The sequence below is a fragment of the Eleginops maclovinus genome, chromosome 12 (assembly GCF_036324505.1).
Source record: "Eleginops maclovinus isolate JMC-PN-2008 ecotype Puerto Natales chromosome 12, JC_Emac_rtc_rv5, whole genome shotgun sequence".
Taxonomy (NCBI): Eukaryota; Metazoa; Chordata; class Actinopteri; order Perciformes; family Eleginopidae; genus Eleginops; species Eleginops maclovinus.
This window is the reverse complement of record NC_086360.1, coordinates 22,792,495-22,817,685: the sequence shown is the minus strand read 5'-3', so window position 1 is coordinate 22,817,685 and position 25,191 is coordinate 22,792,495. Positions and strand designations below refer to the sequence as shown.

Sequence of the window (25,191 nt, the reverse complement as noted above, 5' to 3'; positions counted from 1 at the left end):
GTTTTGCAGAAGCAGAATTTAGGTGAGCGTTAGCATCAGACTGAACACCGATGTAAGGCCTACCGTGCAGTGCATGCAGTGATTGTGACATATTGGCTCTTTAGTGTTTTTACACCTTATAGTCGTATTTTGTCTTTATTATTAAGAGACAGCTAAATACTTAGTACTTAAAAACCAGTAATACAGTAAATACTTGACCTTACAGCTTGGTTACCTGTTGTTGTTGTTGTCGTTGATACGGTTGTGTTGTTGTCCTCACAGTCACATGTGGGAGTGTCCTCGCGGTGCTGCTGGTGCTGATGATCATCATGGCTGTCTGTGTCTACAAACCGCTCTCTCGTCGGTGAAACAGGCCCGGAACCTGGACGAGATAAAGACCGAGCGACAGACTCTTTGGTCCCGGTGCACCGAGCAGCTCAGCCCCGGATTCCCGATTCAACCTCCCCGGGACGGGACGTGAACTGGGGGGAACACAAGAGCTCTGCAGGCACAGCTACCAGAATACACCCCATGTGCACTGGGGTTTCAATTTTTATGAAATGACGTTATTATAGAGTAACTGCAGTGGTGGTTTAAAGTAACTAAGTACATTTACTCATGTGCTGAACTTAAGTACAATTTGAGGTATTTGTACTTTACCTGAGTATTTCAATTGTTTTGCTACTTTGTACTTGTACCCCATTACAATTCAGAGGTTATATTGTACTTTTACTCCACTCCTATTTCTTCAGTCAATCTTCATGAGTACTTCTACTTTTGGTACTTTAAGTATATTTTGATGCATATACTTTTGTACTTTTACTTGAGTAACATTTTGAATGCAGGACTGACTTGTAAAAGAATATTTGTACACTGGTAATTCTACTTTTACTTTAGGACAAGATCTGAGTACTTCTCCCACTTCCCTTGTTTGGATGCCTCATCAATCACATCTATTTATTTTGAAAAGCTGTAATTTCTTTATTTAATTTGAAAGACAAAGGGAAATTGGATTGATATATTTGCCTGGCCTGTTACATATTGTATATTATATGGGTACATTTAAGTTATTTTTGATTTAACATTTGAATTAAAACGCTGTAACTGTGAAGTGTGCTGTTGCGTTTGCTTCTAACGTGTTTGAACATACATTTGGTCAGTAAACCTGGAGTTCTTGGACCATGAATTAAGTATAATGCGAGAGCCTAAATCTTAATAAATGAAATAGTTTTAATTGTGTGACACAAGGACTTTAAATCCAAAAGTTATATAAAAAAAAAAAGTATTTTCCCCCTAAATGGTAAAAATCTCCTAACTTTCTTGAAATAAAATAATTCCTTCTTTGTTTTTGTCATAAAAGATCTCTACAATTAAAATCGCAACATAGAACCAGGTTGAAAGAAACACACAAAATTAAGTTAGATCAAGGCAAACTATTAGAAATATTGTCTTCAAAACTGGCTCCTGATAATAAAATAACATCAATGTCAATTTGTATTATTTAGATTCTTCCTACATTGTAGATTTGTATTCTGTAAACAGTATGTGCTGTATGCTGAGTGCATTTAAAATCTGTCCCACCTGTACCTAGTGCATTCACTATATCCAACTCATTAGATAGAAAGATATAGGGTTGTGGAGTCAGCTGTGTCATTGTTAATCAATCACATGAACACGGTCGATTTATTCCTTATGGAAATAAAGTGCTTTTTATTTTAGAAACATTTTGAAATCGAGACAATGTCTTAAAATCTTAACATATTAAAAAAGAAAATGTTGCAGCTGAAACGGTGCATTACAAAGACCTGCAGTAAAGGAACAAAAGCTAGCCTTTTTAAAGTCGACTGTTCAGCAGTTTGGAAACTTGTTTGTTACACAATAAGTCGTTTTTCAGCTGCAGGCCCTGAAAGCGAGACGCAGCTTCACAGAGAGACCGTTGATAAGTGGTTGGCTGTCAGTGAAATCAACTATAGTGGTTAATGCATGTTACTCAGCATCACCCTGGTACAATGGAAACCTCTTAATCATGTTTTTTTTTAAAAAAGGTACAAAAAAATGAAATATAACTATTCAAAAGTTTAGTCCAAGTGGCACCAAATATATTGTCACCACCTCTTGCCCCCACCAAGCGTTGTCAGAACAAAGCAGTCTCTTGGCACATGCTGAAGAAGCTAATCCTACAGATGGCGGGCATCTCAAGCGTCTGTGCTGTCTCTTCTTCTGCTCAGAGGTCAAAGGTTGTTCATGGCTACAAAAAGCTAACAGTATGCCTTGAGGAATCTGAATAATCTCTGCAGCATTGGTTGTGTGACTGCCTTTTAACTGCATGACGGCTGTAAATGTACAGAACTGGTCTCTGCTGTTGAGGATTTAAACTGAGGTGCTTGAAGTTGCTCAGTGAGTTAACAAAAATATTTCCATTCTCCCCATGAAATCTGAGAAAAAATTCAAATAAAAAACCAGGCCGGGAAAGTTAAACCCCCATCCTTGTTGCAGCAGACAATTTACATTACCATGCAGCTGCTTTGACGTTTCTTAATGAAACATGCTTCCGTTGCAGTGTGTTTACAGGAAAATGCATTTAGTTAATTCTTCTTAATTCATGAACCCAACCTCTACGTTTATAATGATAAGGCAGATATGCATGAGCGTTTTGATTTAGCCTCAAAGAAACATTGCGCTGCAACTTCCAATAGATGTACAAACTAACTCCAAAGTGAAGGAAAATTGTGTAAAACTAGAACCCTGAGATTTCCGTTCGTCAGTGAGCTCCCGGTCCTCATCAAAGTGACTCTGTAGGAAGACTTCACAGGGAGGACACTCAAATCTGTCCCTTCAGGTCCAGGGTAGTAGTAGCTTTTTACTGTGCTAGGCTGATTTCATTCTAGCCATTTAAAAACCAGGGACTGAAGCAACATGTACGTAGTACTCTGGATCTGAGTGCCAGCACAACATGAAGACAACTTAGGAAGTCATTTTGTTCACTGAACCTTAATTACACTGATCCGACCTCCCTCGGACAACAATGTGATCAACACACGCAGGTTGCTGCTGTTAGAAAATAAATAATTAGAAGAACCAACCCAAAATGATCTGAAAGAGTCCATGAATTAACCTTGAGGATGGAGATGCACTATGCTGAGATAGAAATATATAAAAGATTATGCTCTTACCAAAAATACCTTTTGGAAAAAAATTAGATAGCGAGGGTCTGCCTGTGCAAGAACGATCAGCTACAGAAAGGAACCTGCACTTGCATAGATGACTACAGTGGTTAGGGAGGAATACTGAGGTGTGGTAGTTGCTTCTGGATCTGGAAAAGTTGTATTATTATTATTATTATCATCATTCTTCCCTCTTTTTCCCTTTTTACTTTTCAGTAAGTGATAGCTGCAAGATCATCGCCAGCTCCTCTTCCTCCTGCTTCCTGAGCCTTTCCTCTTCCTCCTGGGCCCGTGCAGAGAGCTCCATGGCCAGACGGAGCTCTGAGTCTGCGCTGGAGGCGGAGGGGGAGCTGACGGGACTCGGGGTGTCTCCATATTCCACTAGCACCCCCTCTGGGATACTCCTAGAATAGCAGGAGAAAGTGAGATCCAGATTTGTCATGTGTCTTTTACTGGCACATAGAAGAGGTAGATAGATATACAGTTTCATCTAAATCCCTGTAAGACAAACAAGTATCAAGGACTGTTCCTTTTACCACATGTAATTATGTAATTGCGATGTCAGCATGTGCTCCTACCTGTCACTCTGGCTGCAGGGCATCACATCAGTAAATTCCGCATCAGCATCCTCTGAGTTTCCATCCTTCAATGACACAAACATCATGATAATCAAAAGGATTCAGAGAGAGGCAAGTAGAGAATAGGAACATGGTAAAACAGATCTGGGTTTTTCTGAGGGTTTTGTGAGAGAGTCGAAGATTGTTCTGACCTCGCCAGGAACCCTGCGAGACTCCAGGAGACTCTGGTGGATGGCGTACTGCAACAACTCCTCGTCGTTGTTGGACACGGGTGTGTGTCGACTCCCTCCTCTGCGGTGGTAAGTGGCGGGAACGTCAAACACTGAAGGACACACCTGAAATGGAGGCATCGCTGCACGGATAAACAAAAAGAAGAAAAAAAGAAGCTGTTTAGGAATCTGAGACGTGAGATCATTTTAATAACACTTTCACATGAAATAGTTCTACCTTCTGCATTTCTGCCTGCAGCTTCCTCCTCTTCTCCTGAGGATGTTGGCGTAGCGGCTGGCGTGGCGGCTGGCGTGGTGGCTGGCGTGGCGGCTGGTGTGGCGATGGCCTCCTCTTCGGTACTGCATTTATTGACGTTACCAAATGTAATCCTGGCATTCAGCACATGAAACAAGGGAATCTCTGCAGCAGAGGAAAACAAAACATATGCCATGTAAAAACACACTTCATAGAGGGAGAGAGACTACAAACAAGAGCTTTGGTTGAAAAGGAAAAATAAATCCCATGTCTTCTACTGACCACCTTAACCTCGACGGAACAGGTTGTGCAGAAATCCAACTGCATTTTTAGACTTGACTGAGAAAGTTTTGTTTTAAGAGAAACACGTAGGAAATTGAATGCTGTACAATCCAAGTAAGAACTCCTGTCCAAAACTGACGGCCAAATGATGCGTTGCTTTTAATGTTGCTGTCTTTAGTAATGGTGGAAGGTCATGACATTGACTCAGAGTTCGTCCAGATCTTATCATGGTTGCCACTTAAACATTTAGTGTTACTGAGCACTGATTTGCTCTATGTACTTTATGTCACATACCTATTTTAACAGGAAATCCAGGAGGGAAATTCAGGGTGACGAAGTCTCGCAGACGTGCAAAATGGGAACTGGTCCGAGCCATCAAGTCGATAATGGGGGTAACCTGCTCCACCAGGGACAGGGGATGTTCCTCGCTCATCCACAATGTACCTTTGAACCTGTGTGAGACAAAAAATAAAGCAAATTTGAGTTTAAATGATAGATAGATAGAATCGGAGGATGAAACCCTCTTTATTAGTCACATACATGCACACAGTGAAATTTGTCCTCTGCATTTAACCCATCCTAGTACTAGGAGCGCCCGGGTAGCAATGGGGAGGGGGGGATTGGAGGTGTCCGGTGCCTTGCTCAAGGACACCACAGCAGGGCCTAGGAGGTGAACTGGGACCTATCCAAGTAGCAGTCCACCTTCCATATTTTCAAGTCTGTTTGGGGACTTGACCGGCAACACTACAATTCCCAGTCCAAGCCCCTACTGACTGAGCCACTGCTGGACTGAAATGTGCACACAACTTGATTTATTGATACAGAGAACACACAGAGACAAGAAATGAAGTGCGGTGTGTCCTACTTCTGTGTCCGAATGCTCAGCTCAATGGGTCGGCCAATGTCTCTGTTCCCCAGGTCAAAGTCAGGGTCAAAGTATTCCTCTGGAGTGATGGCAGTGGGATTGGTGGCCGTGGCATACTCAAGAGTCAGGTCCTGTAAAGTGGAGCACTCATATTAAATCAGCTACCAGTTGGGAAAACACATCACTTTTATGTGATTACTGAATACACGGCTTACCCCTTGTGCACTTATGTGCTGCTCCACGGTCCCAAGCAGAGACTCCAATATGTTCCTTTCACCTTCAAACAAAAATGATTACTTTAGTACTCTCTTTGACTTTCCATAGATATAGCTCAGTTATTCTAAGCTACATCTATATTCTTAGACTGACATAACATCTGACTATAGAAGCATATTGTCCACCTACTTTTTATCCTGGCCTTCTCCTCGTCTGTTAGATGCTCCGTCCTTGTCCTGATTACCACGTTTACATTGTTCACACTGAAAACCTGAGAAAACAACCAGAATCTAGTCATACATTAAAAAAATGGTTCCACAGTGGCTTTAATCTTTAGTTGCTAATGAAAATATAAAGTATAAAACTTCCGTGAACCTTTGAATCAAATCCATTGACCATTTCAGTTTTGTCAGCTCTCCAGCCCCACATTCCAGATTTGTTCCTGTGAAAGCCAAAGTATTACTACAGATTAAAACCACAAGTGTATCCTTCAGATTGGAAAAACTTCCACAAGAGAATGCAAGATAAAGATATGAGGTTTTTAATTAGCCCGTTAATGGACTGAATTTTTGCGTTTAAAAGTGTGTTTCCACAAATCTGTGATTGTTCTCTTATCTTAACCCCTTCATATCCCCCATTTTTTTCTACGCTCTTATCTTTTTATGTTATATGTTCTTGTTTATATTTGCACTGTGGGACTGCCAGAAACGGTATTTCAATGTTCTGTATGTATAACACATGTGGAAACTTTGACAATAAAGTGGACTTTGAGAGTCTTTACCCATGTTCTATTCTCAAGTTTAGTTATAAGTAAGATATGTTCCTCATTGCTACAATAAACTACTATCTGCTTCAATAACACAAATCTTATCTTAGCAACAGCAGCAGGCCAACATGTTGAGCAGAAGAAGCAGTTTTTTAATATCAAGGCTGTGGTGCATCATATCTTAAGTTCAGGCTTTCCCTTATGCCTAATTTACACCTGTCTGTGAGGTCAAAGGGTTCACTTCATAACTAACACACCTATTTGAATGTGTAAGCTTACGCAAAAGTGAACCGATAACTATGAATGTCGCGTGTCAGACAATTAGAAGCCAGCTCGACACTTGAAATGTAATTTACACAGCAATACAAAATAATGATTAATAACTCAAATTGTAACACTGCTTACACTGCACCCACACACACAACATGTCCACTCTTATGAACAACTGTCAGGGTGGAGTTTGTTTTCAGCTGATCAAAGGAAGTGTGATCGATGCATGTTATGAGAAAAATTACAACAGAAAAAAACGGGACTCTTGCCTCTCAAAAGCAATATCCTTGGTGTCCAAGTATGTGTTGACAATAGGAGTGGTCAGCCTTTTGGCAACTTCCTGTTCAGCTGGCTGCATTGACTCCAGCGTGACCTCCTCGATTTCTTGAGATATGTTGAAGCGTTCAGTGTCCACAACCTCATCGTCATGGTTCACCTCCATCAACTCTGCATATGAATCTGTAGTAATGCATTCGGGGATACATTATTTTACTGAAATAGCACAAATCTTAAGAACTCTTCTTTTAGTGCAGGGGAGTTAAAGCACAAACCATCTCCTCTGAAGATGTAGCTCCTGCGCCCTCTGATCCAAGTCATGTTTTCAAAGCCTAGGAGAGTGGCATCCACTCGCAGGCTGGCGCCACTTTTCCAAATGCGACAAACATCACTTGGACAAACCCGGGACAGAAGAGGGACTGTGAAGCAACAGCAAAGGAATGTCTCACACATGAAAAACTTTATCAATCATTACTAAACCAAAAGAAATGCTACCCTGAAAAAGGGGCAGGTATGTTGTTTTTCCTGTGTGACCTGATAAAACCTCTGCACAGGAAAAGATAAAGTGGGATACTTTCCTTTCTGTTAGACTTCATTTCTAATAACCAGCATGTACTGCAGGAAATTACTACTCTGTACACACAGTAAGCACTTTATTATAATGATATATAGCCACAAATACAAATAAAATAACTTACTCCAACTAGTGAATTCCCACTTCATTTCCATATAGAAGTCTGGAGACTGTAGAGGAAAATACAGACAGAGGAATGAGTTCATGTGGTGCAAAATGTTTCCTGGAACACTTAGAGGAAGCTGACAAGACAACGGTGAAAATGAAGTAAGACCTCTCTGATCTTTGCCAGCAGCTCAGGCACTCCTCCCAGAGCAGTGGAGGCTTTGAGGTAGTCTCTGCGTTGCAGCACTAACTGAACCATCTCTGGGTCTCCGGTGCTGACTGCCTCCTGTAGAGCTACACAGGGACAGACGATTATAAACAAACCACTAAACCTTTTAAGATAACAGCATCTGTTCCCTGGGAGCAACAAATACCCATTAGAAAACCTCAACCACAATTACAGTAATGAGAAGGGAAAGTGAAACTGTTTCACTGCAGTTAGAGGAGCGGATATGGATTTGGACAAGAAACCCATTAACAGTAGATGCTGTGTAGGTTAATGTGATAAGGGCTTTAAGTGATCAAACAAGCCACAACCTCCCCAAAAAGCATTTCTGCAAGACAAGTGAATTAAACATGCATGGCATCACATCGCTCTTTTATGCAGCAATCGTATGATCTACTTTGCTGTCAGTTGTATGACTAACCTGTCCAATTCATGCTGTTTTCTTTAGTCACTTCAGCACCATGTCTCAAAAGGACTCTCACTGACTCCAGGTGCCCGAGCGACACAGCCAGGTGCAGAGGTGTCCGGCCTCTGGGATCCACAGCCTCAATGTCATTCTGAGAAAATCAAAGAGGATCCAACATTTTAGCTTCTCCCTACACTCTAAACCTGGTTCAATAATAATTAACGAAGCGACCTGTCATACAAACAAAAGGACTGGCCTTGTAAAAATTCCTTGCTTGTACCTGGAGGCCATCGTATTATAATCAGAGTCATTTTACACTGCTGAATCAAACACTGGTAACGGTATAGGCCTGCAGTTGTCGGTATACTCATAAGACTGCATCATGTCCGGTCCTTATAAGAGTCATGAGCTAAATGTGTTATTGATCAGCATTGTTGAGTCAAGCTATATATTTATTTGGTAAAACAGTTCTTATTTTATCATATCTAACATTCAAAGTGTGTTGGAGTAGTCCAATAAGTTGGGTTAGCAGCCTCAATTCAGAATCAGAATTGGTTTTATTACCAAGTAGGTTTACACATACACGAAATTGCTGTGGTGTATATAGTGTATACACAGTCACAGAAAGAAGAATACGTTGTTGTTGTTCAGCAAAACATATTTTAACAAATAAAACAATATTTACAAAAACAAACATTTTGTAAGAAGCTGAGTACAGTCAAATCAAATATGACGAATACAATATTCAAAGTGGAGAGCTGTGCAGATTTAAATAGAGTTAGTGTGGATCAGAGATAGGCCTTGATACATTATCGTACACATAGAATACAATAAGAATAAACATGAAGTTACACTATGAACAGTATATCGTATATACTCTGAACAGTTATATACATATATCCATTTAAATGTGTGTAGTGGAATATATATGTATTTTTTAAGTAAACTGCCGAACTTGTTGGTGTGTAAATAGTCCTCTTAGGCATTTCAAACGTTATCTGTGTGTGGCACATCGGAGCATCTGTCAACAAGACTGGCCTACTTTTACTGAAAGGCTGCGGGTGAGTTAACAGCTAACTCCTGGCCTCATCTAGCTAGCGAGCATTTGTGTGAGGCTTTGAAACATTTCCCGTAATTTTTACCAACCTGTGGAAGGTTAATGTGTTCTTCCAGAGTCCTGTAGTCATTTTCCCAAACGGCTGAGTGCAGGGGGAACCTCTCTCGGATGTCTGCGTTAGCCGTGGACATCTTTCTCTTTATGGAACCTCTCAGTGCAACGCTAGCCAGCTTCTAATAATCACAGCCATGGGAAAACCGCGATAGCTACACGCTAGTCATGCCAACATGTACAATTAATGCGATCCATACCGTTAATATTTGACGTCGAAATATATCAACCGGTATCCAACTTTTCACCAAGCCTTCCCCTAAAATAAAACTTTTGAACAAGGAAGTGGCAGCAGCAGTGCCCAATAATGACAGGGGTGTCCTACAAAGAAATAGACGCACAATCTAAACAATACAATCCGGTTAAAGCCGCTGTCCCTACCCTGAAAAATGGAAATTAATGTATGATTGATAGCAATTATTTATTTGGTAAATACACGAAAGAATCTAGGTTTGTAAATAAAGCCATCGCCTTTAGGGAAAAGGGAGAAATAGTCAGTCCCACTTGGACGGAACCATTCAGCGTCACCGCGTGGGGGGTGCCATTTGACTAACTAAACGTATACATCCTATAAACGTCCCGTGTCGCACTTGGGCCTTTTAGATGCTAAATATTTATATTGAAGTCATTTGTCTACACATTTTCACAAAATAAAAATTTCTAAAGCTGTTCACAGACAATACATTGACTAAACTGACCAATTTCGTAGAAATGAGATCGACCCATTTATGCGTCGGGAGGTTGAAAACACTTTACCGCCAGCGTACCACGGTGTAGTGGATGTGCTTAACAACCGTTTGAGGTTTTACACTATATTGACTACAGGTTTTTATCATAAACCCTGATTCGTTTGCTCTATTAACTTATGCCTATTTAGTAGATAGTACACTTTTTTTTGAAGATACATATTGTTAACAAAATCATAAAATTATGGTACATTCTTGCTGTGAAATACTGATGTTTTTGTTCTTAAAGTTATTATTAGCTACAAAAACCATAATGTTGTTGTATGCCAATTTTGCTCCAAAGAAGGCTCCCGGTAGATTAAATCCAGTAGGAGTCACCCTATTTTAAGGCTGTAAAGAGTACTCTTTTTGTACCGTGTCAAGAAGGTGCTTAGATCAAACTCACCTATTCTGACTTGTGTGTTTGCCCTCAGTCATTTCTATCAGGTGTTGTGCCGAGCGATACCGCCCAAAAGGCCACTGCAAAACTAATCGAAGCATACCGACTTGTCTTTATAGCAATATATCCAGCAGGCGTTATTTCCGCAGATAAGTGTATTTCCTGAGAGACCTGACTCTGGGCACAGTCTCTCACACAACACTAGCAGCTGCCACTGGGAACGCTAGAGATCTGTGGTCCTTCATCTGTAGTCCTTCATTTGTAGTCCTGCTGTCTACCACAGACCAACTGAGGAGTAAACTACCAAACGGGCACAGGCGAGTTAGCTAATCAGGTGCTAAGTCAGCTTACTTTGCAAACAAGCAGCGTGGTACCTTATTCTTGTTAGGTAACGTTATAATGGTTTTAACACAGACGCTGGACAAAGCAAATCGGCTAGCAACAGTTGAGTGAAGTAGCAGGTCGTTGTTTGGGGTTGTTTTTAATTAGCTAGCTAACACGGAAGGCACCCCACAAGAGTAATCAATGGTTAGCCAAACGCAACGGAAATAATACTCTGTTTTAAAGGGGTTTGTTGCTGTGCAAAGGATGTCTAAACGCATACGAAACACTGAGCTCTGCGCTGATTGCAATGTTCCAGGTAAGACAATTCACACCATCGCTGAAGCTGTTACCCGTTATTTATTAACTACCAAGTAACCCTAAACCAGAGCCTTGCGCTCCACTCTTCTGCTTTAAATCAGATTATCCCTACCCGTAGCCTACATGCTGCTTTCTAACATGCACTGTTTTGAGGGGGCAAGTTCTTAGTGCTGTTGACAGGTCCTTGGCTGAGGATGCAATTAGACCTGAAGCAGCTGTCTTTTTAACTGTTTCCATCCGGTCTTACTTGTTGTAAATACTCAGGTTGGCATTTTTGTAGTAGTAACTTTGTGAAATGAAAAAGTAAAACAATACATTTGATTATTAAATAATGTCTGTGGCATGCAAAAGTCTCCATCTACTTGGAAATGTAATCATCCATTATAAAATGTCATTCTAGAGCAGCAGGAAACTGCTATGTATCTCTCACTAGGATGATTGCATCATAAACAATCACTGGGTATGCACAGGGGTTTTGGCAATAAAAGAGAAACCTAACCCATGTTGACAGTGTGTCACTGAAAATATTCTTAATGCTATGGCTTTTCCTTTTCTAAATCTTTCTTTAAAAAGAAAGGATATTGCCCCTCAAAAAGACTTCCTTATCCCACATCCGAAATGTTTGCCACAATGAAACAATCTCTGCACTCTGGTATCTGTAGTTATTGGCAGGGGATTCATTAATGGAGATGAAGAGAACGTAATCCTGTGTTTACAACATGTCTTCAGCATCTTTGAAAGAAGTTAATTTGTTACATCATGGTAATAGCAATGAGAGACATTTGGATCATGCCCTTACAGTCAAACATACGGTTTGTCACCTGAACAAGTAATAGTTGCATTGTGTGTGAGGAACCTTCAGAAGTCCCATTTGTAATGAAATGACGTGATGTTTTCCGGCAGTCACAGGAAGCAAAACAGGATGCTTTTGTGAATTCACTGCGTGCTTTCAATGCAGAAGAGATTTCTTTCTATTGTCTAACCACAATGCATTGTAATTATGATATAGAGTAATAGTAGGCCGAGAGCTCGCTTTGGAACTTTTATGGTGTTTACTTTCATATTTCACTAGAAAAAACAACAAATATGCGTAAAATGTAGCTATACTCAAGTTTCAGGACCTTGTCCATCATCATGTCACTCAGACTAGTTAAACCCGCAGGTCTTCACAGCAGCTGGCCTGGATTGCCCCTCCATACGGCTGCTACCAGTTGTTGGCTGTGAATATTTTTAGAGTTTAAGATGTGGTATTAAATGTAGCAGCACTTGTTGAGGATAGGGTAAAAGAGGCATGTCAGCACCAACTCCCAGGTCTTGGTGAAGTTAAGTTAGGAGGATATTCTGAACACTGGGGACCAGGTGCCAGTTTCTGATCAGAAACTCCTGCAGCTGTTCCTCCTACACCTCAGCTGCTGCTCACACACTTACTGTCTTCACTGTCTTGTCACAGTGCCAGCCACTCAATCTGCTTAACAGTTTATCGGCCATCAGAGTATCGTATGTATATTTACAGTATTTTTGGTCTTCAGATGTTCTCTGTCAGAGGAGTCTCTGTAGAAATGGCAGACGGCACAACTATGTGACATTTGCGAAGTGTAATAAATAGGTCAAGGTTAAGTAAACATATTTATTTTGGTCACAGTATACTGTATCTTGTAAATGCACTGTCTATGTGTCTATATGTATATTTCTCTTACTATGCATTTCCAGATGGCATTAGTGTGATCTTTTGGCTTTAAAGGCGGAAGCTGCATTATTACTTATGAGTAAGGTCGAAGTGCCTCAACCTACAACTGCTAGTCACTTCCTTGTTACACAATGCATGGCTTCACTTAAGACTGTGGTTAAACAACCGTTAAAACTCTATTAAAGCCAGCTTGGGGTTGCACTTCTCTTTATCCTTGTCTAGTGATTATAATGCGTTTGTGTCTGCATGTTAAACTTCCTCAAGTCAATTCAAAGTGTTAACCACGTTCTTACCTGTTTCTGGCTGTCTGTAATATTAGTAACCTTTGTAGTGTTGACTGTTCTTGTTTTATATTAGTAGTCTAAACTGGGAACTCAGAAAAGAAATGCAAGCAACTTTTGGCTCTCAGGACTTTTTTCCATTTGTTTCAAAATGTGTTTGCCCCCAAGCCCATTTAAACTGAAAATGAATTATACTTTTATATATATATATGATATTAAAAAACATCTGAAATTTCAATATTAAAGACCTACTAAAGATCTTAAAGAGCTGGACCCTGTAGATTTCAGCGCATTGCTATAATAAAGAAATATTTTCATCCATGAATTAATACTGTTTTGGAGACCTACTGAGTATTTCCAGCTACTCTACCCAAATGTATCTATTGATAGTACACCTAGTACACAAGTGTGGCTCGCTGATGTGTGATTGTGTGTTGATGGAAAACTACGGAGGTCGATGACACAGAACGACGAGTAGTCTCAGGCTTTGGATACACGGACAATACTTGTTAGAAGGATCTTTTAAGTTTTACATTTGCCCTTTTTCCCCCCAGCTTTATCCTTTATGCATGTGTCTCATTGTTTTGAAAGTATACGTTTCTCTGGGTGCAGTCAGTGAGGAACAGAAAAGGAGAAGTGTAGTGCTAAAACCTAGTATGTCGGTTATTTGAATAGCGGTACTGAATATGAAGAGAGGACCTTTCCTATGATGCATTTATAACTCATCTTAGACTACCTACAATTGAAGCTAGAGCAGATCAAACCTGTAAGAACTGAATGATCCAAAATGATCCCCTAAAGCCCCTCCTTTTATTACATCTTGAATCAGTTTTGATTGATCGATTACATTGCAGCAAGTGTGGTGTTTTTTACTGGTTGTCTCTTCCCTCTCAGAACCTCGCTGGGCCTCAGTGAACAGAGGTGTGTTGATTTGTGACGAGTGCTGCAGCGTTCATCGGAGTCTAGGAAGACACAGCTCGCAAGTCCGCCACCTGATGCACACACCATGGCCTGCTACACAGCTACAGGTAACTATTTCACTCATTTATATTAATATTCGCCTGTGTAAACCTCCATCTTTAGGACTTTTCACAGTGGGCTCATGAGTGCTTTGAGGCCGATTCCTCTCCTAAAATAACTTGAGATCCCGTTATCCTTGCACAAAATCTGTTTCGCTGCGGTTTCAAATTCAGCAGGCCTCTAGCTTTGCTCAAGATACATCTGTTGACAACAGTTGTACATCAGATCCCACTGAGGTTTATTGATTTTGTCCAAATATAGAAAGAGCTTGTTCAGGAAGTCAACTGTTAAAGGCCAGGCAGCATTCTCAGTATAAATCATCGGGATACATTATACAGGTTCCTTTTTCATTTCATCCTAGATGGTTCAGACATTATACGGCAATGGTGCCAATTCAATATGGGAGCACTCTCTTCTGGACCCGGCCTCTGTGATGAGTGGAAAACGCAAGGCCAACCCTCAGGACAAACTGCAGTGAGTTATTATTGTTGTGAAATGTTCATGTAGATGTTAATTCAATGAACAAAATCCCATCTGTCCCGTGTTCCACTGACTCACTAATTGTTTCTTTGTTTCATGTTGTCCTGAAGCCCAAACAAATCCGAGTTCATAAGAGCCAAATATCAAATGCTGGCATTTGTTCATCGCATGCCTTGCCGGGAGGACGACAGCTCGACAGCCAAGGATTTAAGCAAGGTGAGGAGAAGTGGGTCCCCGTGAGTTGAGGACAAAACTGATCTATGGCACAATGTTTTATTAATACGCTTCATCAATTCATATTAAGAGTTGTTTTGTTTTTTGCAGCAACTTCACTCAAGTGTACGCACCGGGAATCTCGAGACTTGTTTGCGGTTGCTCTCCCTCGGAGCACAAGCACATTTTTTTCACCCGGTAAGATTTAACTGTTGTATTTTCAAACCATAAATACGACACTCTGCGTATCATCGTGGCAGAGTGTGCTCCTGACACATGTCCTGAAGCGGTAACTGCCACAGAGGCGTTGAGTAGTGTCTTCATCAAAATGATGAACTAGTACGAAACTGGGTTTGTTTCAAGTAAGGGAGGCTCCTCTCCCTCTCTTTACCCCTCTGGCCAGATATGGCATCACAAAACTTTACAGGTGTGTAGTTGAGAACAAAATGAAGGTTCAGGGATGGGTCTGATCTGAGCAAGGAAGCCAAGAGTAGGGAGGGAGAAAGTTGGGATAGGGCTATCGGCCCCCCGACTGAAAGCCCCTGGCCAGATTTCTCTTTGCATCTGGTGTGATCCCTTAGCAAGATGGTCTCTTATTGTGATCTTTGCAATTACGTTTCTATTACATTTAAATCACAATATTTATTCCTCCTTATCAACCTCTCCTCCAGGAAAAAGGGAACACTCCCTTGCATGTAGCCGCAAAGGCAGGACAAGTGTCTCAGGCCGAACTGTTAACTGTTTACGGAGCAGATCCTGGAGCCCCTGACAGCAATGGCAAAACTCCCATTGACTATGCAAGGTTAGGTATTTTCAGTCATCCTTAATAACTTATAAACTCAGTTTATTATGAGTGGTATATCATGTTTTTTGTGTGTGCCTTTGCAGGGAAGCCGGCCACCATGACCTGGCAGACAGACTGGTGGAGATTCAGTATGAACTCACTGATCGACTGGCGTTCTACCTGTGTGGGAGAAAGCCAGGTATGCAGAGAGAGAGAGAGAGAGAGAGAGAGAGAGAGAGAGAGAGAGAGAGAGAGAGAGAGAGAGAGAGAGAGAGAGAGAGAGAGAGAGAGAGAGAGAGAGAGAGAGAGAGAGAGAGAGAGAGAGAGAGAGAGAGAGAGAGAGAGAGAGAGAGAGAGAGAGAGAGAGAGAGAGAGAGAGAGAGAGAGAGAGAGAGAGAGAGAGAGAGAGAGAGAGAGAGAGAGAGAGAGAGAGAGAGAGAGAGAGAGAGAGAGAGAGAGAGAGAGAGAGAGAGAGAGAGAGAGAGAGAGAGAGAGAGAGAGAGAGAGAGAGAGAGAGAGAGAGAGAGAGAGAACTAAAAAGATATGGATCAAAGAATATGTGCAGAAGTGTTGCTTGGAGCTAAAGCAAATATTGACGAGCAAATAAGCCAAAACTACGAGTAAGTTATTATTTAAGCTAGATAGAGAAGCAGATAAGAACAAGTGTTTATAATTTACCATATGAAACCAAGTATGTACTATATTTAAAACACACTTAATCTAAAACATTTACATTTCCCACAAGTATTGATTGTGTTGTTGGCAATCCTACAGAACATTTTTGTTGTTGCTTTCAGATCATAAAAACAGCCAGCACTTCATTGTTCCACAAATGGCTGACAGGTAAGAGAGCACGCCGTAAGTCAACATGAAGTGATTGATCTATTAATGAACCAACATCTAAGTGAATGGGCTTAACTTGAATCCAGCCAACAAAGAGAGTACATTGAGGCAGCTTTTGAGGGTTGTCTTGTGGCTCTGAGGCCTGTTCTAACACGCTGCTGAGAAACCTGCAGCATGTACTATCTGAGTTTTAAGGAAATGGAAATAGCTGACATAACAACCACTATGGCTGCAAATAAATGAAAGTGTTACTCCAGGCAACTGTAATTCAGGCAGGACAATCTGTGTTTTTTAAATTAAATAAACTATTTTCTCTTTTTGAATTGCCTTCTTTTGATGGAAGGAACATGTAAGTATTGCTCTGAACGAAAAGGGCATTCTGTTGACCTAGCAGTTCAGCAGCATGTGTTTATGAAAGCTATGCTCTGTGTAGCAGTTTAGATTTATCAGAGCTGGCCAAGGCAGCAAAGAAGAAACTTCAGTCTGTAAGTATTTGTGCAGAATTTCCCTGAATTTAGCTATCTTTTCTCCCTTTACTTAAGTCTAAGTGTCATTCTCTGATTTTCATGCAGCTGAGTAATCATTTATTTGAAGAGCTTGCCATGGATGTGTACGATGAGGTGGACAGACGAGAGACTGATGCAGGTACGGTAGAATGATCCTGTAAAGATTGTTGTCTTTCATCGTCTCTAGTGTAATATGTGCTCATTGTTATCCTTTATTTTTGGTAGTGTGGTTGACTACACAGAATCACAGCACTCTGGTGACAGAGACGACTGTGGTGCCTTTTCTTCCTGTGAATCCAGAGTATTCGTCAACACGAAATCAGGTATGTCCGCTCTACAGACAGCATACCTGCACATGTTTACTATTACCCCTTTGCACACTTTCACTGTGAAGTCACATCCTGTACTGCTTGGCTGATGTGTCTTTGTTTTTCTTATCTAGGGACGACAAAAGCTTGCAAGATTCAATGCACATGAATTTGCAACTCTTGTCATTGACATATTAAGTGATGCCAAGCGCAGACAACAAGGGAGTTCGATAGCTAGCCCCAAAGGTCAGCATCTTATTGTGACTTTATTCTAAGATCTAACTGACACTGAAATGTAGCGTAAATATAACTGTTCCACTTTGCACCTTCATTGCAGATAATGTTGAATTCATCCTGAAGAACGTGGCTGTCCGACATTGCAGTGACAGCCAGGACAACGACCAGCCCGACTACGATAGCGTGGCATCTGACGAGGATACAGAGCAGGATCTCCCCACCAACAAAGGAGATCGGACCAAGGTACCGTGGCATCACTTTAACAAATAAAAACCCTGAAATCTTTTTTTTTTTAACCCCCTCTCTCCCACAGAGCCTGGACTCTGACCTCTCAGACGGCCCCATCACTGTGCATGAGTACATGGAGGTGAAACACGCGCTCTCTGCCTCTGAGGCCAAGATCCAGCACCTCATGAAAGCCAACAACAACCTGAGCGATGAGCTGAGGCTGATGCAGAAAAAGGTATCCCCCGCGCTCCACCAATAAAATCACTAACACCGGGGTCGGCACTGAGGGGGGGCCACAGCGGTCAGCAGAGCTCTTCTCCTGCCCAGTGTGGAGGCCGATATCAGAACAGGAATGCTGAGTTGCTCGATAAGGCTGCTGTGACACCCTGCTGGTCCACCCTCTGTTTTGGCCAGCATGTTCGATTTCATTTCAAAGCTCGAATTTAAACTGGAGATTTTTTTTTCATTTGTTTTCTGGATTTGAGAAGAACAGAATTCACACTTTGTCCAGTTAATAACAAAAACATTTCACCGGTTGCTTGCTCTCTCTTTTTGTTATCAATCCATTCTGTCTAATGAGACTAACAAGCATGTTTTAAGAAAAAGCATGACGTAATCAATAGTGTTTTTAATCCCTTCATAGTGACTAATTACAATTGTATGTGTGTGCATTGCTTCATCACATTTACTGAATATACTGCAGAGAATGTTTTTGAATGACACACTGCTTTTGTTTTTGGTCAACGCCTTTTATTATGTATGGATTTATTGTTTGACATGTTTTTTAAGTGGTCTCATTTCATAGATATCTAATAGAATACATTGTCCTCAGCTGATGCGAACCTGTAACTCTGATACTGTTACATCAACAATGTTGAGTTTGAGATTCTGCACCTTTGGACTGCATTGTGCTTCAATTATCAATCTGTGTCCCGCTAAATCCTGAAAAGTGTCATTCTTTTGGCAACAGATGTTCTATGCATGTCTCATCTTTTATTTTGTTAAAAAAAAAACAACCTGTCAGTAAGCTTATATTTCTGTTAACATTTGGCAGTTTTGAAGGAGAATGCAGATCATTTTGTCTCTTGAGACCGCAGTAGATGTACAGCACTGTAGAGTACTGTATTGCTTTTGATGATGTGATCTGGCTTTGTGTTTGCTTATGGGTGAACAGATTCCCCAACTATAGATGGATGAATAGTTAAAGATGAGGTGGAGAAAACATTCATTTTAGCAGAGGCTGGAAACTAAACCAAAGTACACCTTTTACATTTACTTTGCAAAACGTACAAGTAGTTGCAATAATGAAGGCCAGTTTTTCTTTCTCTGAACTATTTCTTGACCTAATTGTCATGACATTGTTTATTCTTTAATGGCTCTTATCTTCCTATATTCTTGAGTTAATCTGTCTGTTCTTTGACTTATACTGCACCTCTGTTGCTTACCTACAAAACTATCTGTTGCTTGCTTATCACTTGCTTTGCTTTTCTTCTGTTTTTTTTTAAAGTCAAAAGGTATGCTATTCTATGATGTGTAGGAGGTAACAGTAGAACTTAAAATTGTATTTACGGGAAAAGATTCTTAGTCATGTTTCTAACCTGAAAGCTATACGTTTCCACACGTCATTATCATTGAATCAGCTTAAGTGATACAGTATATCAGGTATATATTGGTGACATATCAGAGTGATAATCAAATATTTACTGAGCATGGGAATAACAAAAACAAACGGAAGACCTTTACACAATTAAAAGCCAGTAAGCATGCTGACAGAAGCAGACTGTCGAATCACAATATAATATTTTAGGAGAACAATGGAATCAAATCTGAACTGTGGTGCTGAGTGCAGCAGAACAGGAAACCCAGCTTGCTTTGCACCTCTTAGTTTATTGCTAAACGTCTCTTCCAGCTGCAATCTCTGCAAAGCGAGAACTCCTCTCTCAGGCGGCACGGCCCAACCAATATCTATCAGACCCCCAGCGCCTCAGACTACCCCGACCCCTCCAGCCCCTTGGCCCTGAAACGCCGCCAGTCTGCGCGGGGCAGTCGCCCCATGTCTATGTATGAGACCGGCTCAGGCCTGAAGCCCTATCTCCCTAAAGGAGAAAGCCACTACCCAGAGGAGTGTATCCCCACCCTGCAACCCCTCCCACCTCATGTAAGTAAGACGTGTTCCCTGCTCTCCTTTGCCATTTCCTCTCCGCCCTGCCCTGTTTCCTCTACTTTCCCTTCACCCTGTCTGAAAAACCCTCATCTCTACCTTCTTTTATGGCTTTCCTTAATCATTGGGGAGTTTTTCTTTGCAGCATGAAAGACAGAGTCATCAAAACCACAATGACATGTATTTTAGACACAGCCAGTCACACCTCATCTTGTCCAGATCCATATTCAGAACCTCTATCTGCAAAAACCTGTTGTTCACTGGCTTGTTTGTGGGACAACACATAGCTGTAAGCAAAAGCAGATGCTGTTATTGTGATATCATTTCAAGGTTTGTACTGTGTTTTATGTTGATGAAGCATTAAAACTACCATACAAATACTCTGTGTTTTTGTAATGCATGATAATTTCACAAACTCACTTTATCTTCTCTTGGTAATTTGCATTTAAATTTGAGCTTGTGAATCATAGTTTTCTGCACATTTTCTCTTGTTGGATGAACTCCTTTGCTCTTTAGTCTTGTATTTTTTCCAGCACAAATTGATAAATAAATGTAGGAGCATAATCCAATCCGTCTACATTGAATGATCTTAATCTCACCCCTCACAAACACAATGATTATCTCATCCTGATTTTAATGGTTCAATTCATTACACAGTTTTCCATCAATTCCATTCTCAATCTACAGTATCCGATCATCTGACTTGAAGAGGCTTCTGGGACACGATCTAATCTTAGTTTGTTTCTTTTTTAATTTAAGACATTTGTGTCCTTTAAAATGTGATTTGAACCCTGTCTTTAGACGGAAAGGGGCGCTTTTGTGACCACTTCTTCATCCCTCCCCTCATTTCCATCCACCCTGTCTTGGTCGAAGGACGAGAGTGCCCAAAAGGTTAAGTACATCCTCGCTCGGTCCGCATCTTGTGGGACGCAGCCAATCCACTTGGAGCCAGTCTTGTCCCCCCCCCTCGCCTCCCTCTGTCCTCCATATGCTGCTCAATCTCTGCTGCATGAGCCTCCAGCAGCTGCCCCCACCTTCATATATCATCAGCATCATCCTCACAGCTAAACGACTGGAATTGTGTGGTTTTGCGCAGGCAGAACCTCTGTTTGAACATTGAGCAGAACCTCTCAATTGTGATGCAAACACCTGCTAATCTTTATGCTTCCTGTCTTTGCTCCAGAAACGTGAGCAGCAGATGATGTTGAACAACGTCTGTTTTTACTGCTAGTCATTTTTTATAAAACAACCACAAGTCTCTAAATAGAACGGGGAAAAAATTGATTAAATCTGCTATTTTAAATGTATATTTTGTTCTTGAGTTGTTCCGAAAAAAGAGAAGTCCTTTTTTTTCTCTTAACAACTGCCTGGCCATTTTGCACAGTGAGCTTCCAGCAGCATGCTCTCACACTCCTCCAGTAACACAAACAATGTTGTGTTTCAGGATGTGTTTTCAGTATTAAAAGATGTATTTTCTGTTCAGTCAGAACTGGGATATATCGAGACATGTTAGTGCTAATTGCATTTGCTGAAGCTAGCTTATGTGTCCTGCATTGCATTTTGTGCTGCATAAAAAGAGAGGATTTAGTTTGGATTCTGTTGGACGTGGGTTGAGTATGAACGTGTTGTACGATAGGTCCTGTGTGGCTCGATTATACCTCTTTGTCTCTGCTTACTGTTTATACATTTGGATTTGAGTTTGATAGTCTTCAAGTAAAATCTCAGTTGACAGTTAACATTTCAGGAAGATAAGGCATCCCTATTTTGTGCACTTCAAGTAATAGTTGTGTTGTACGTGATTTAGTTTCAAATAAGAACTTATTTTAAGCTTGACTTCCCTTTATCAAACAGGAATGTCTACCTCTCTTTAGTTTGGAGAGTGAATAAAGCTTGTGTTTTGGTTCTGATTCAATGTTTCAGACACATTTTGCCAATGATTAGAATTGGCGTGTGTTTATCGCTTTTTCAACACCATGACATTTGATGATGATCTAAGTCAGTGGAATGACCCAATGCTATTTGTGCCTGGGAAAGATCAGGTCATTATTAGTCAGCATTATGTCACACTAACGCGAGTAAACTCTCTGAGCTCTGCATAATCTGTTTCACCAGTCCTGTTTGACTGCTCTAAATTAATGATGTGCTCTTGCTTCACAGATCTTTGGCTTGTTTCAGGCAGACCACCTGCATCGCTTTCACTCCTTTAAGTTCCAATCTGACATACAACAAGCACAGAGATACATGCATTGATTTCAGAACAGCTGATTATGTTTCTGCTATCACTGACATGGAAGGTCATGATATTGCGACCCATGCAGCATCTTTTTTTGTCTCCTCTGTTTCTTTTAGGCCTCGAATTTAGAGAAGCAAATCAGCATGCCGGAAAGTGACTATGACAACACATTCAATGACTCTGAGATGGATGATTCGGGGTAAGAGTATTTATTACACAACAAACACTCTGCAGGGGTTTCCAAAGATACAGTAAAGGGTTGTTTTGTCTAAAGAAGAAAAACAACAAGCAGGGATGTTGGCTGTAGACATGATCTCTTCTGAATTTCCCTGTGCAGTTACTGCAGGAAAGGGAGGCTGAGGAGCTGGCTGGGGGAGGGCAGCTCTATCCCTGAGCTGGATGATGTGGAGATGGAGCCAGACCCCACGCTTCCCAGCACCGAGGACGTCATCCGCAAAACAGAGCAAATCACCAAGAATATCCAAGAGCTGCTGCGAGCTGCTCAGGAAAACAAACACGACAGGTCAGAAGCCAGAGAGAAAGTATATTCATCAGTTTAGGATCTTTCTTTTAGCTTTCATTATCTTCACTTTACACCCTGAGTTCCTCTTCATGATTTTTTCTGTAGTTTTTAGTTGTGTTTATCTCCTATCATTTCCCTTTTTTGTGTGTTATCTTCACTGTTCCCATTTCAACTTCCACTCTGCCCCGCTGTTATGATGTTGTTTTGTGTCGCGTTGTCCCTCACCTTGAGAGCAGACCCTCTGAGCGTGAAGGTGTGCGTCGGCTCAGGCACAGCCTGGGATGTTTCAGCACTCTGGTGCCCTGGGCCGAGAAGGCCCCTCCTCCCCTTCAGCCCCTCAGCCTTCGGTCCCCTGACCCCACATCCTGGTACTCTGGCCTCTGTCCCTGCCTCCCAGGCACAGTTTCATTTTCCTCTCCCTCACACTGTTTCTGCCTCACCGTTTTCCTTCTGCCTCACCTGCTAACAAGCTGTCTCTTTTTCTTTAATGTGCTGGTTTTGAATTAGCTTTATTTAATTTAATAGAAGTTATGCAGTGTTTGGCGTTTGTTTGTCTCATGTGTCAAGCAATATTTATTCAATACAAAAATGTGCTATGGAATAAAACTGCCTTTTACTTACAATTCTAAAACAAGTGTGCAATTAATGGAAAGGTAGTTATATAGCATGATCTGAAAATGTTCGATATGTTAATGCACGGTGTTGTGTGAATTCTACATTGTGGCTTACTGTGTAAGTGGACTTGAATATAAGTATTTTGAATACTTTAGATATTAGCTTGTTCGTTCTGTAGTTATGAGGTTTGTATGAATATTACATAAACATGTTGAACTCAACCACAACTCTCTTCTCCTCACAGCTTCATACCCTGTTCAGAAAGAATACATGTGGCTGTGAAAGAAATGGCTGCCCTCTTTCCCAAGGTATGGATAGAAGATTGCTTTGAGAGCACAGATCAGTCTGGCATTTCATTTGACACCACTAGCACAAATGCAAGAGATTCAAGGTCCAACTACAGCAGTATTTTAAGTTGTGCCGATTCCTGATGTATCATTTTAGTTGATTCTTTAATGAAATAAAACAATTAATGTAATTGTATATATTCTTGTGTATTAAATATGCATATTCTTAAAATTGTGTTAAGAAAAGAGAGTATGTTAAGTGTCTTCATCGCCTCTCTTTGCAGAAGTCTCCTTTTGAAGATTCTCAGTCCCTTAGTGTTAATATAAATGTTATCCTTCCTCTGCAGAAGCCGCGCTCAGAGACTGTGCGAGGCTCTCTGCGCTTGTTGACCTCCAGTGCATTCCGGCTTCAGAGCGAGTGCAGGAAGGCGTTGCCGTCGGAAGGCTGCCCGGGACCGGACATGCAGCTGGTCACCCAGCAGGTCATCCAATGTGCTTATGACATTGCCAAGGCCGCCAAGCAGCTTGTGACCATCACCACAAAGGAGAATACCAACTAACAGCACTTACAGGGCTGCAAGGCAGTCAGCATCTCAGTTTCGTCATTTTTTTAATGATGTTTTTTGTATTTGTGGTATATGCATGCATTGTTTTTTTAATTTATGAATAAATATTTAAAGCAAAATCTGAGTGTAAAAGGGAAAAAGGGGGGAAACTTTATTGAGGTATCCTCGGCTGTTTATAATGGCACAATTAATCTTGAGGTGAAATAACAAACTAACAAATCATGTTAAATCAAGCAGCAGCTAGCAGGTCTGGGGTCTGTTATGGTTTAAAGGTTACAATTTGAGTCAACTCTCTCATACTTACAAATAATCTTGAATCCGCCTTTTGATTGAGAGAAGACACTAAGCACAGCATAGTATACCCACATGATGACATTGTCCAGAGCCAGACAAGATGCTGAAAAGCCTCAAATGATGCTATTGCTAACACCCTTGTAGCTAAAGGAGCGTCCTTTCATTCACTCCACTGTGCAAGCATCATCATACTGGTCTAATCTCCCAAAACAAATTGACCATTACATCTTGGGAACTTCATTAATGCACACTTTGGAGCTCTGCAATGCTCTTGTCTGTTGCAATGCAAAAGCTTTTGGTATCGTTTGTCCCGTCCAAGAAAAATCCAGTCTGCAGTGCGGTTCTATTTATCCGTGCCCATTTGTCTAATCAGTAAATGCAGAAAAAGCGCTTGTTCAGGGCTAAGCTGTATGCTTCACCAGCACGCTGATGTTGATGTATTATGTTCGAAGTGTCTTCACACTGCACTGTATTCTGCGATCGTGTGTGCCATGCAGTGTTGGTGATGTTACAATATATTTAGAGCTAATACTGTATGTATGTCCTATGTGTTTGGAGCTCCATGCTGCTTGTTTTGTATTTAATGCGCGTCATATGGGATAGAAGTCTAGACGTCTCCAAATAATAATTGTGCAACCTCACATTCATCCTCACAAAGTGTTTCAGAGTTCATCGTGGTTTGGAAATCTGATCAAATAAAGTCCCTCTCTGTACCTGACCGGAGTGCAGGGATGTATGTGATGCAGCTGTTCAGTTGCACCTGGGAAAAATAATTATTTTCTAAATAAACTTAATTTATAAATATATTCAGATGTGTT

At 41.0% G+C, this 25,191-nt stretch overlaps 2 protein-coding genes across 7 annotated transcripts; one reads left to right on the top strand and one right to left on the bottom strand.

The window, feature by feature from the left end:
• Window positions 1-1,661: 1,661 nt before the first annotated feature.
• Window positions 1,662-10,541, bottom strand: ankrd13a (ankyrin repeat domain 13A). Its single transcript, XM_063897819.1, has 15 exons — window positions 9,319-10,541; window positions 8,188-8,323; window positions 7,710-7,834; window positions 7,560-7,605; window positions 7,137-7,280; window positions 6,855-7,044; window positions 5,925-5,991; window positions 5,739-5,820; window positions 5,549-5,610; window positions 5,334-5,464; window positions 4,763-4,920; window positions 4,169-4,351; window positions 3,913-4,073; window positions 3,722-3,786; window positions 1,662-3,547 (listed from the first exon to the last, which is right to left on the bottom strand). The coding sequence occupies exons 1-15, from the start codon at window positions 9,418-9,420 to the stop codon at window positions 3,349-3,351; spliced, it is 1,851 nt and encodes a 616-aa protein (XP_063753889.1). The 5' UTR covers window positions 9,421-10,541; the 3' UTR covers window positions 1,662-3,348.
• Window positions 10,542-10,710: 169 nt separating this feature from the next.
• git2a (G protein-coupled receptor kinase interacting ArfGAP 2a) lies at window positions 10,711-25,179 on the top strand. Of its 6 annotated transcripts, none has more exons than XM_063897812.1 (20): window positions 10,711-11,105; window positions 13,970-14,103; window positions 14,457-14,569; window positions 14,686-14,791; window positions 14,900-14,986; window positions 15,460-15,590; window positions 15,677-15,771; window positions 16,370-16,415; window positions 16,852-16,900; window positions 16,988-17,060; window positions 17,147-17,244; window positions 17,364-17,475; window positions 17,567-17,709; window positions 17,780-17,929; window positions 19,604-19,852; window positions 20,657-20,746; window positions 22,205-22,287; window positions 22,426-22,611; window positions 23,471-23,534; window positions 23,861-25,179. In XM_063897812.1, the coding sequence occupies exons 1-20, from the start codon at window positions 11,054-11,056 to the stop codon at window positions 24,071-24,073; spliced, it is 2,274 nt and encodes a 757-aa protein (XP_063753882.1). In that variant the 5' UTR covers window positions 10,711-11,053; the 3' UTR covers window positions 24,074-25,179. The 6 variants fall into 6 exon arrangements, with proteins under 6 accessions (XP_063753882.1, XP_063753881.1, XP_063753887.1 ...); XM_063897811.1 differs by having other exon boundaries at window positions 16,849-16,900; XM_063897816.1 differs by lacking the exon at window positions 10,711-11,105 and adding an exon at window positions 12,583-12,604 and having other exon boundaries at window positions 16,849-16,900.
• Window positions 25,180-25,191: the final 12 nt, after the last annotated feature.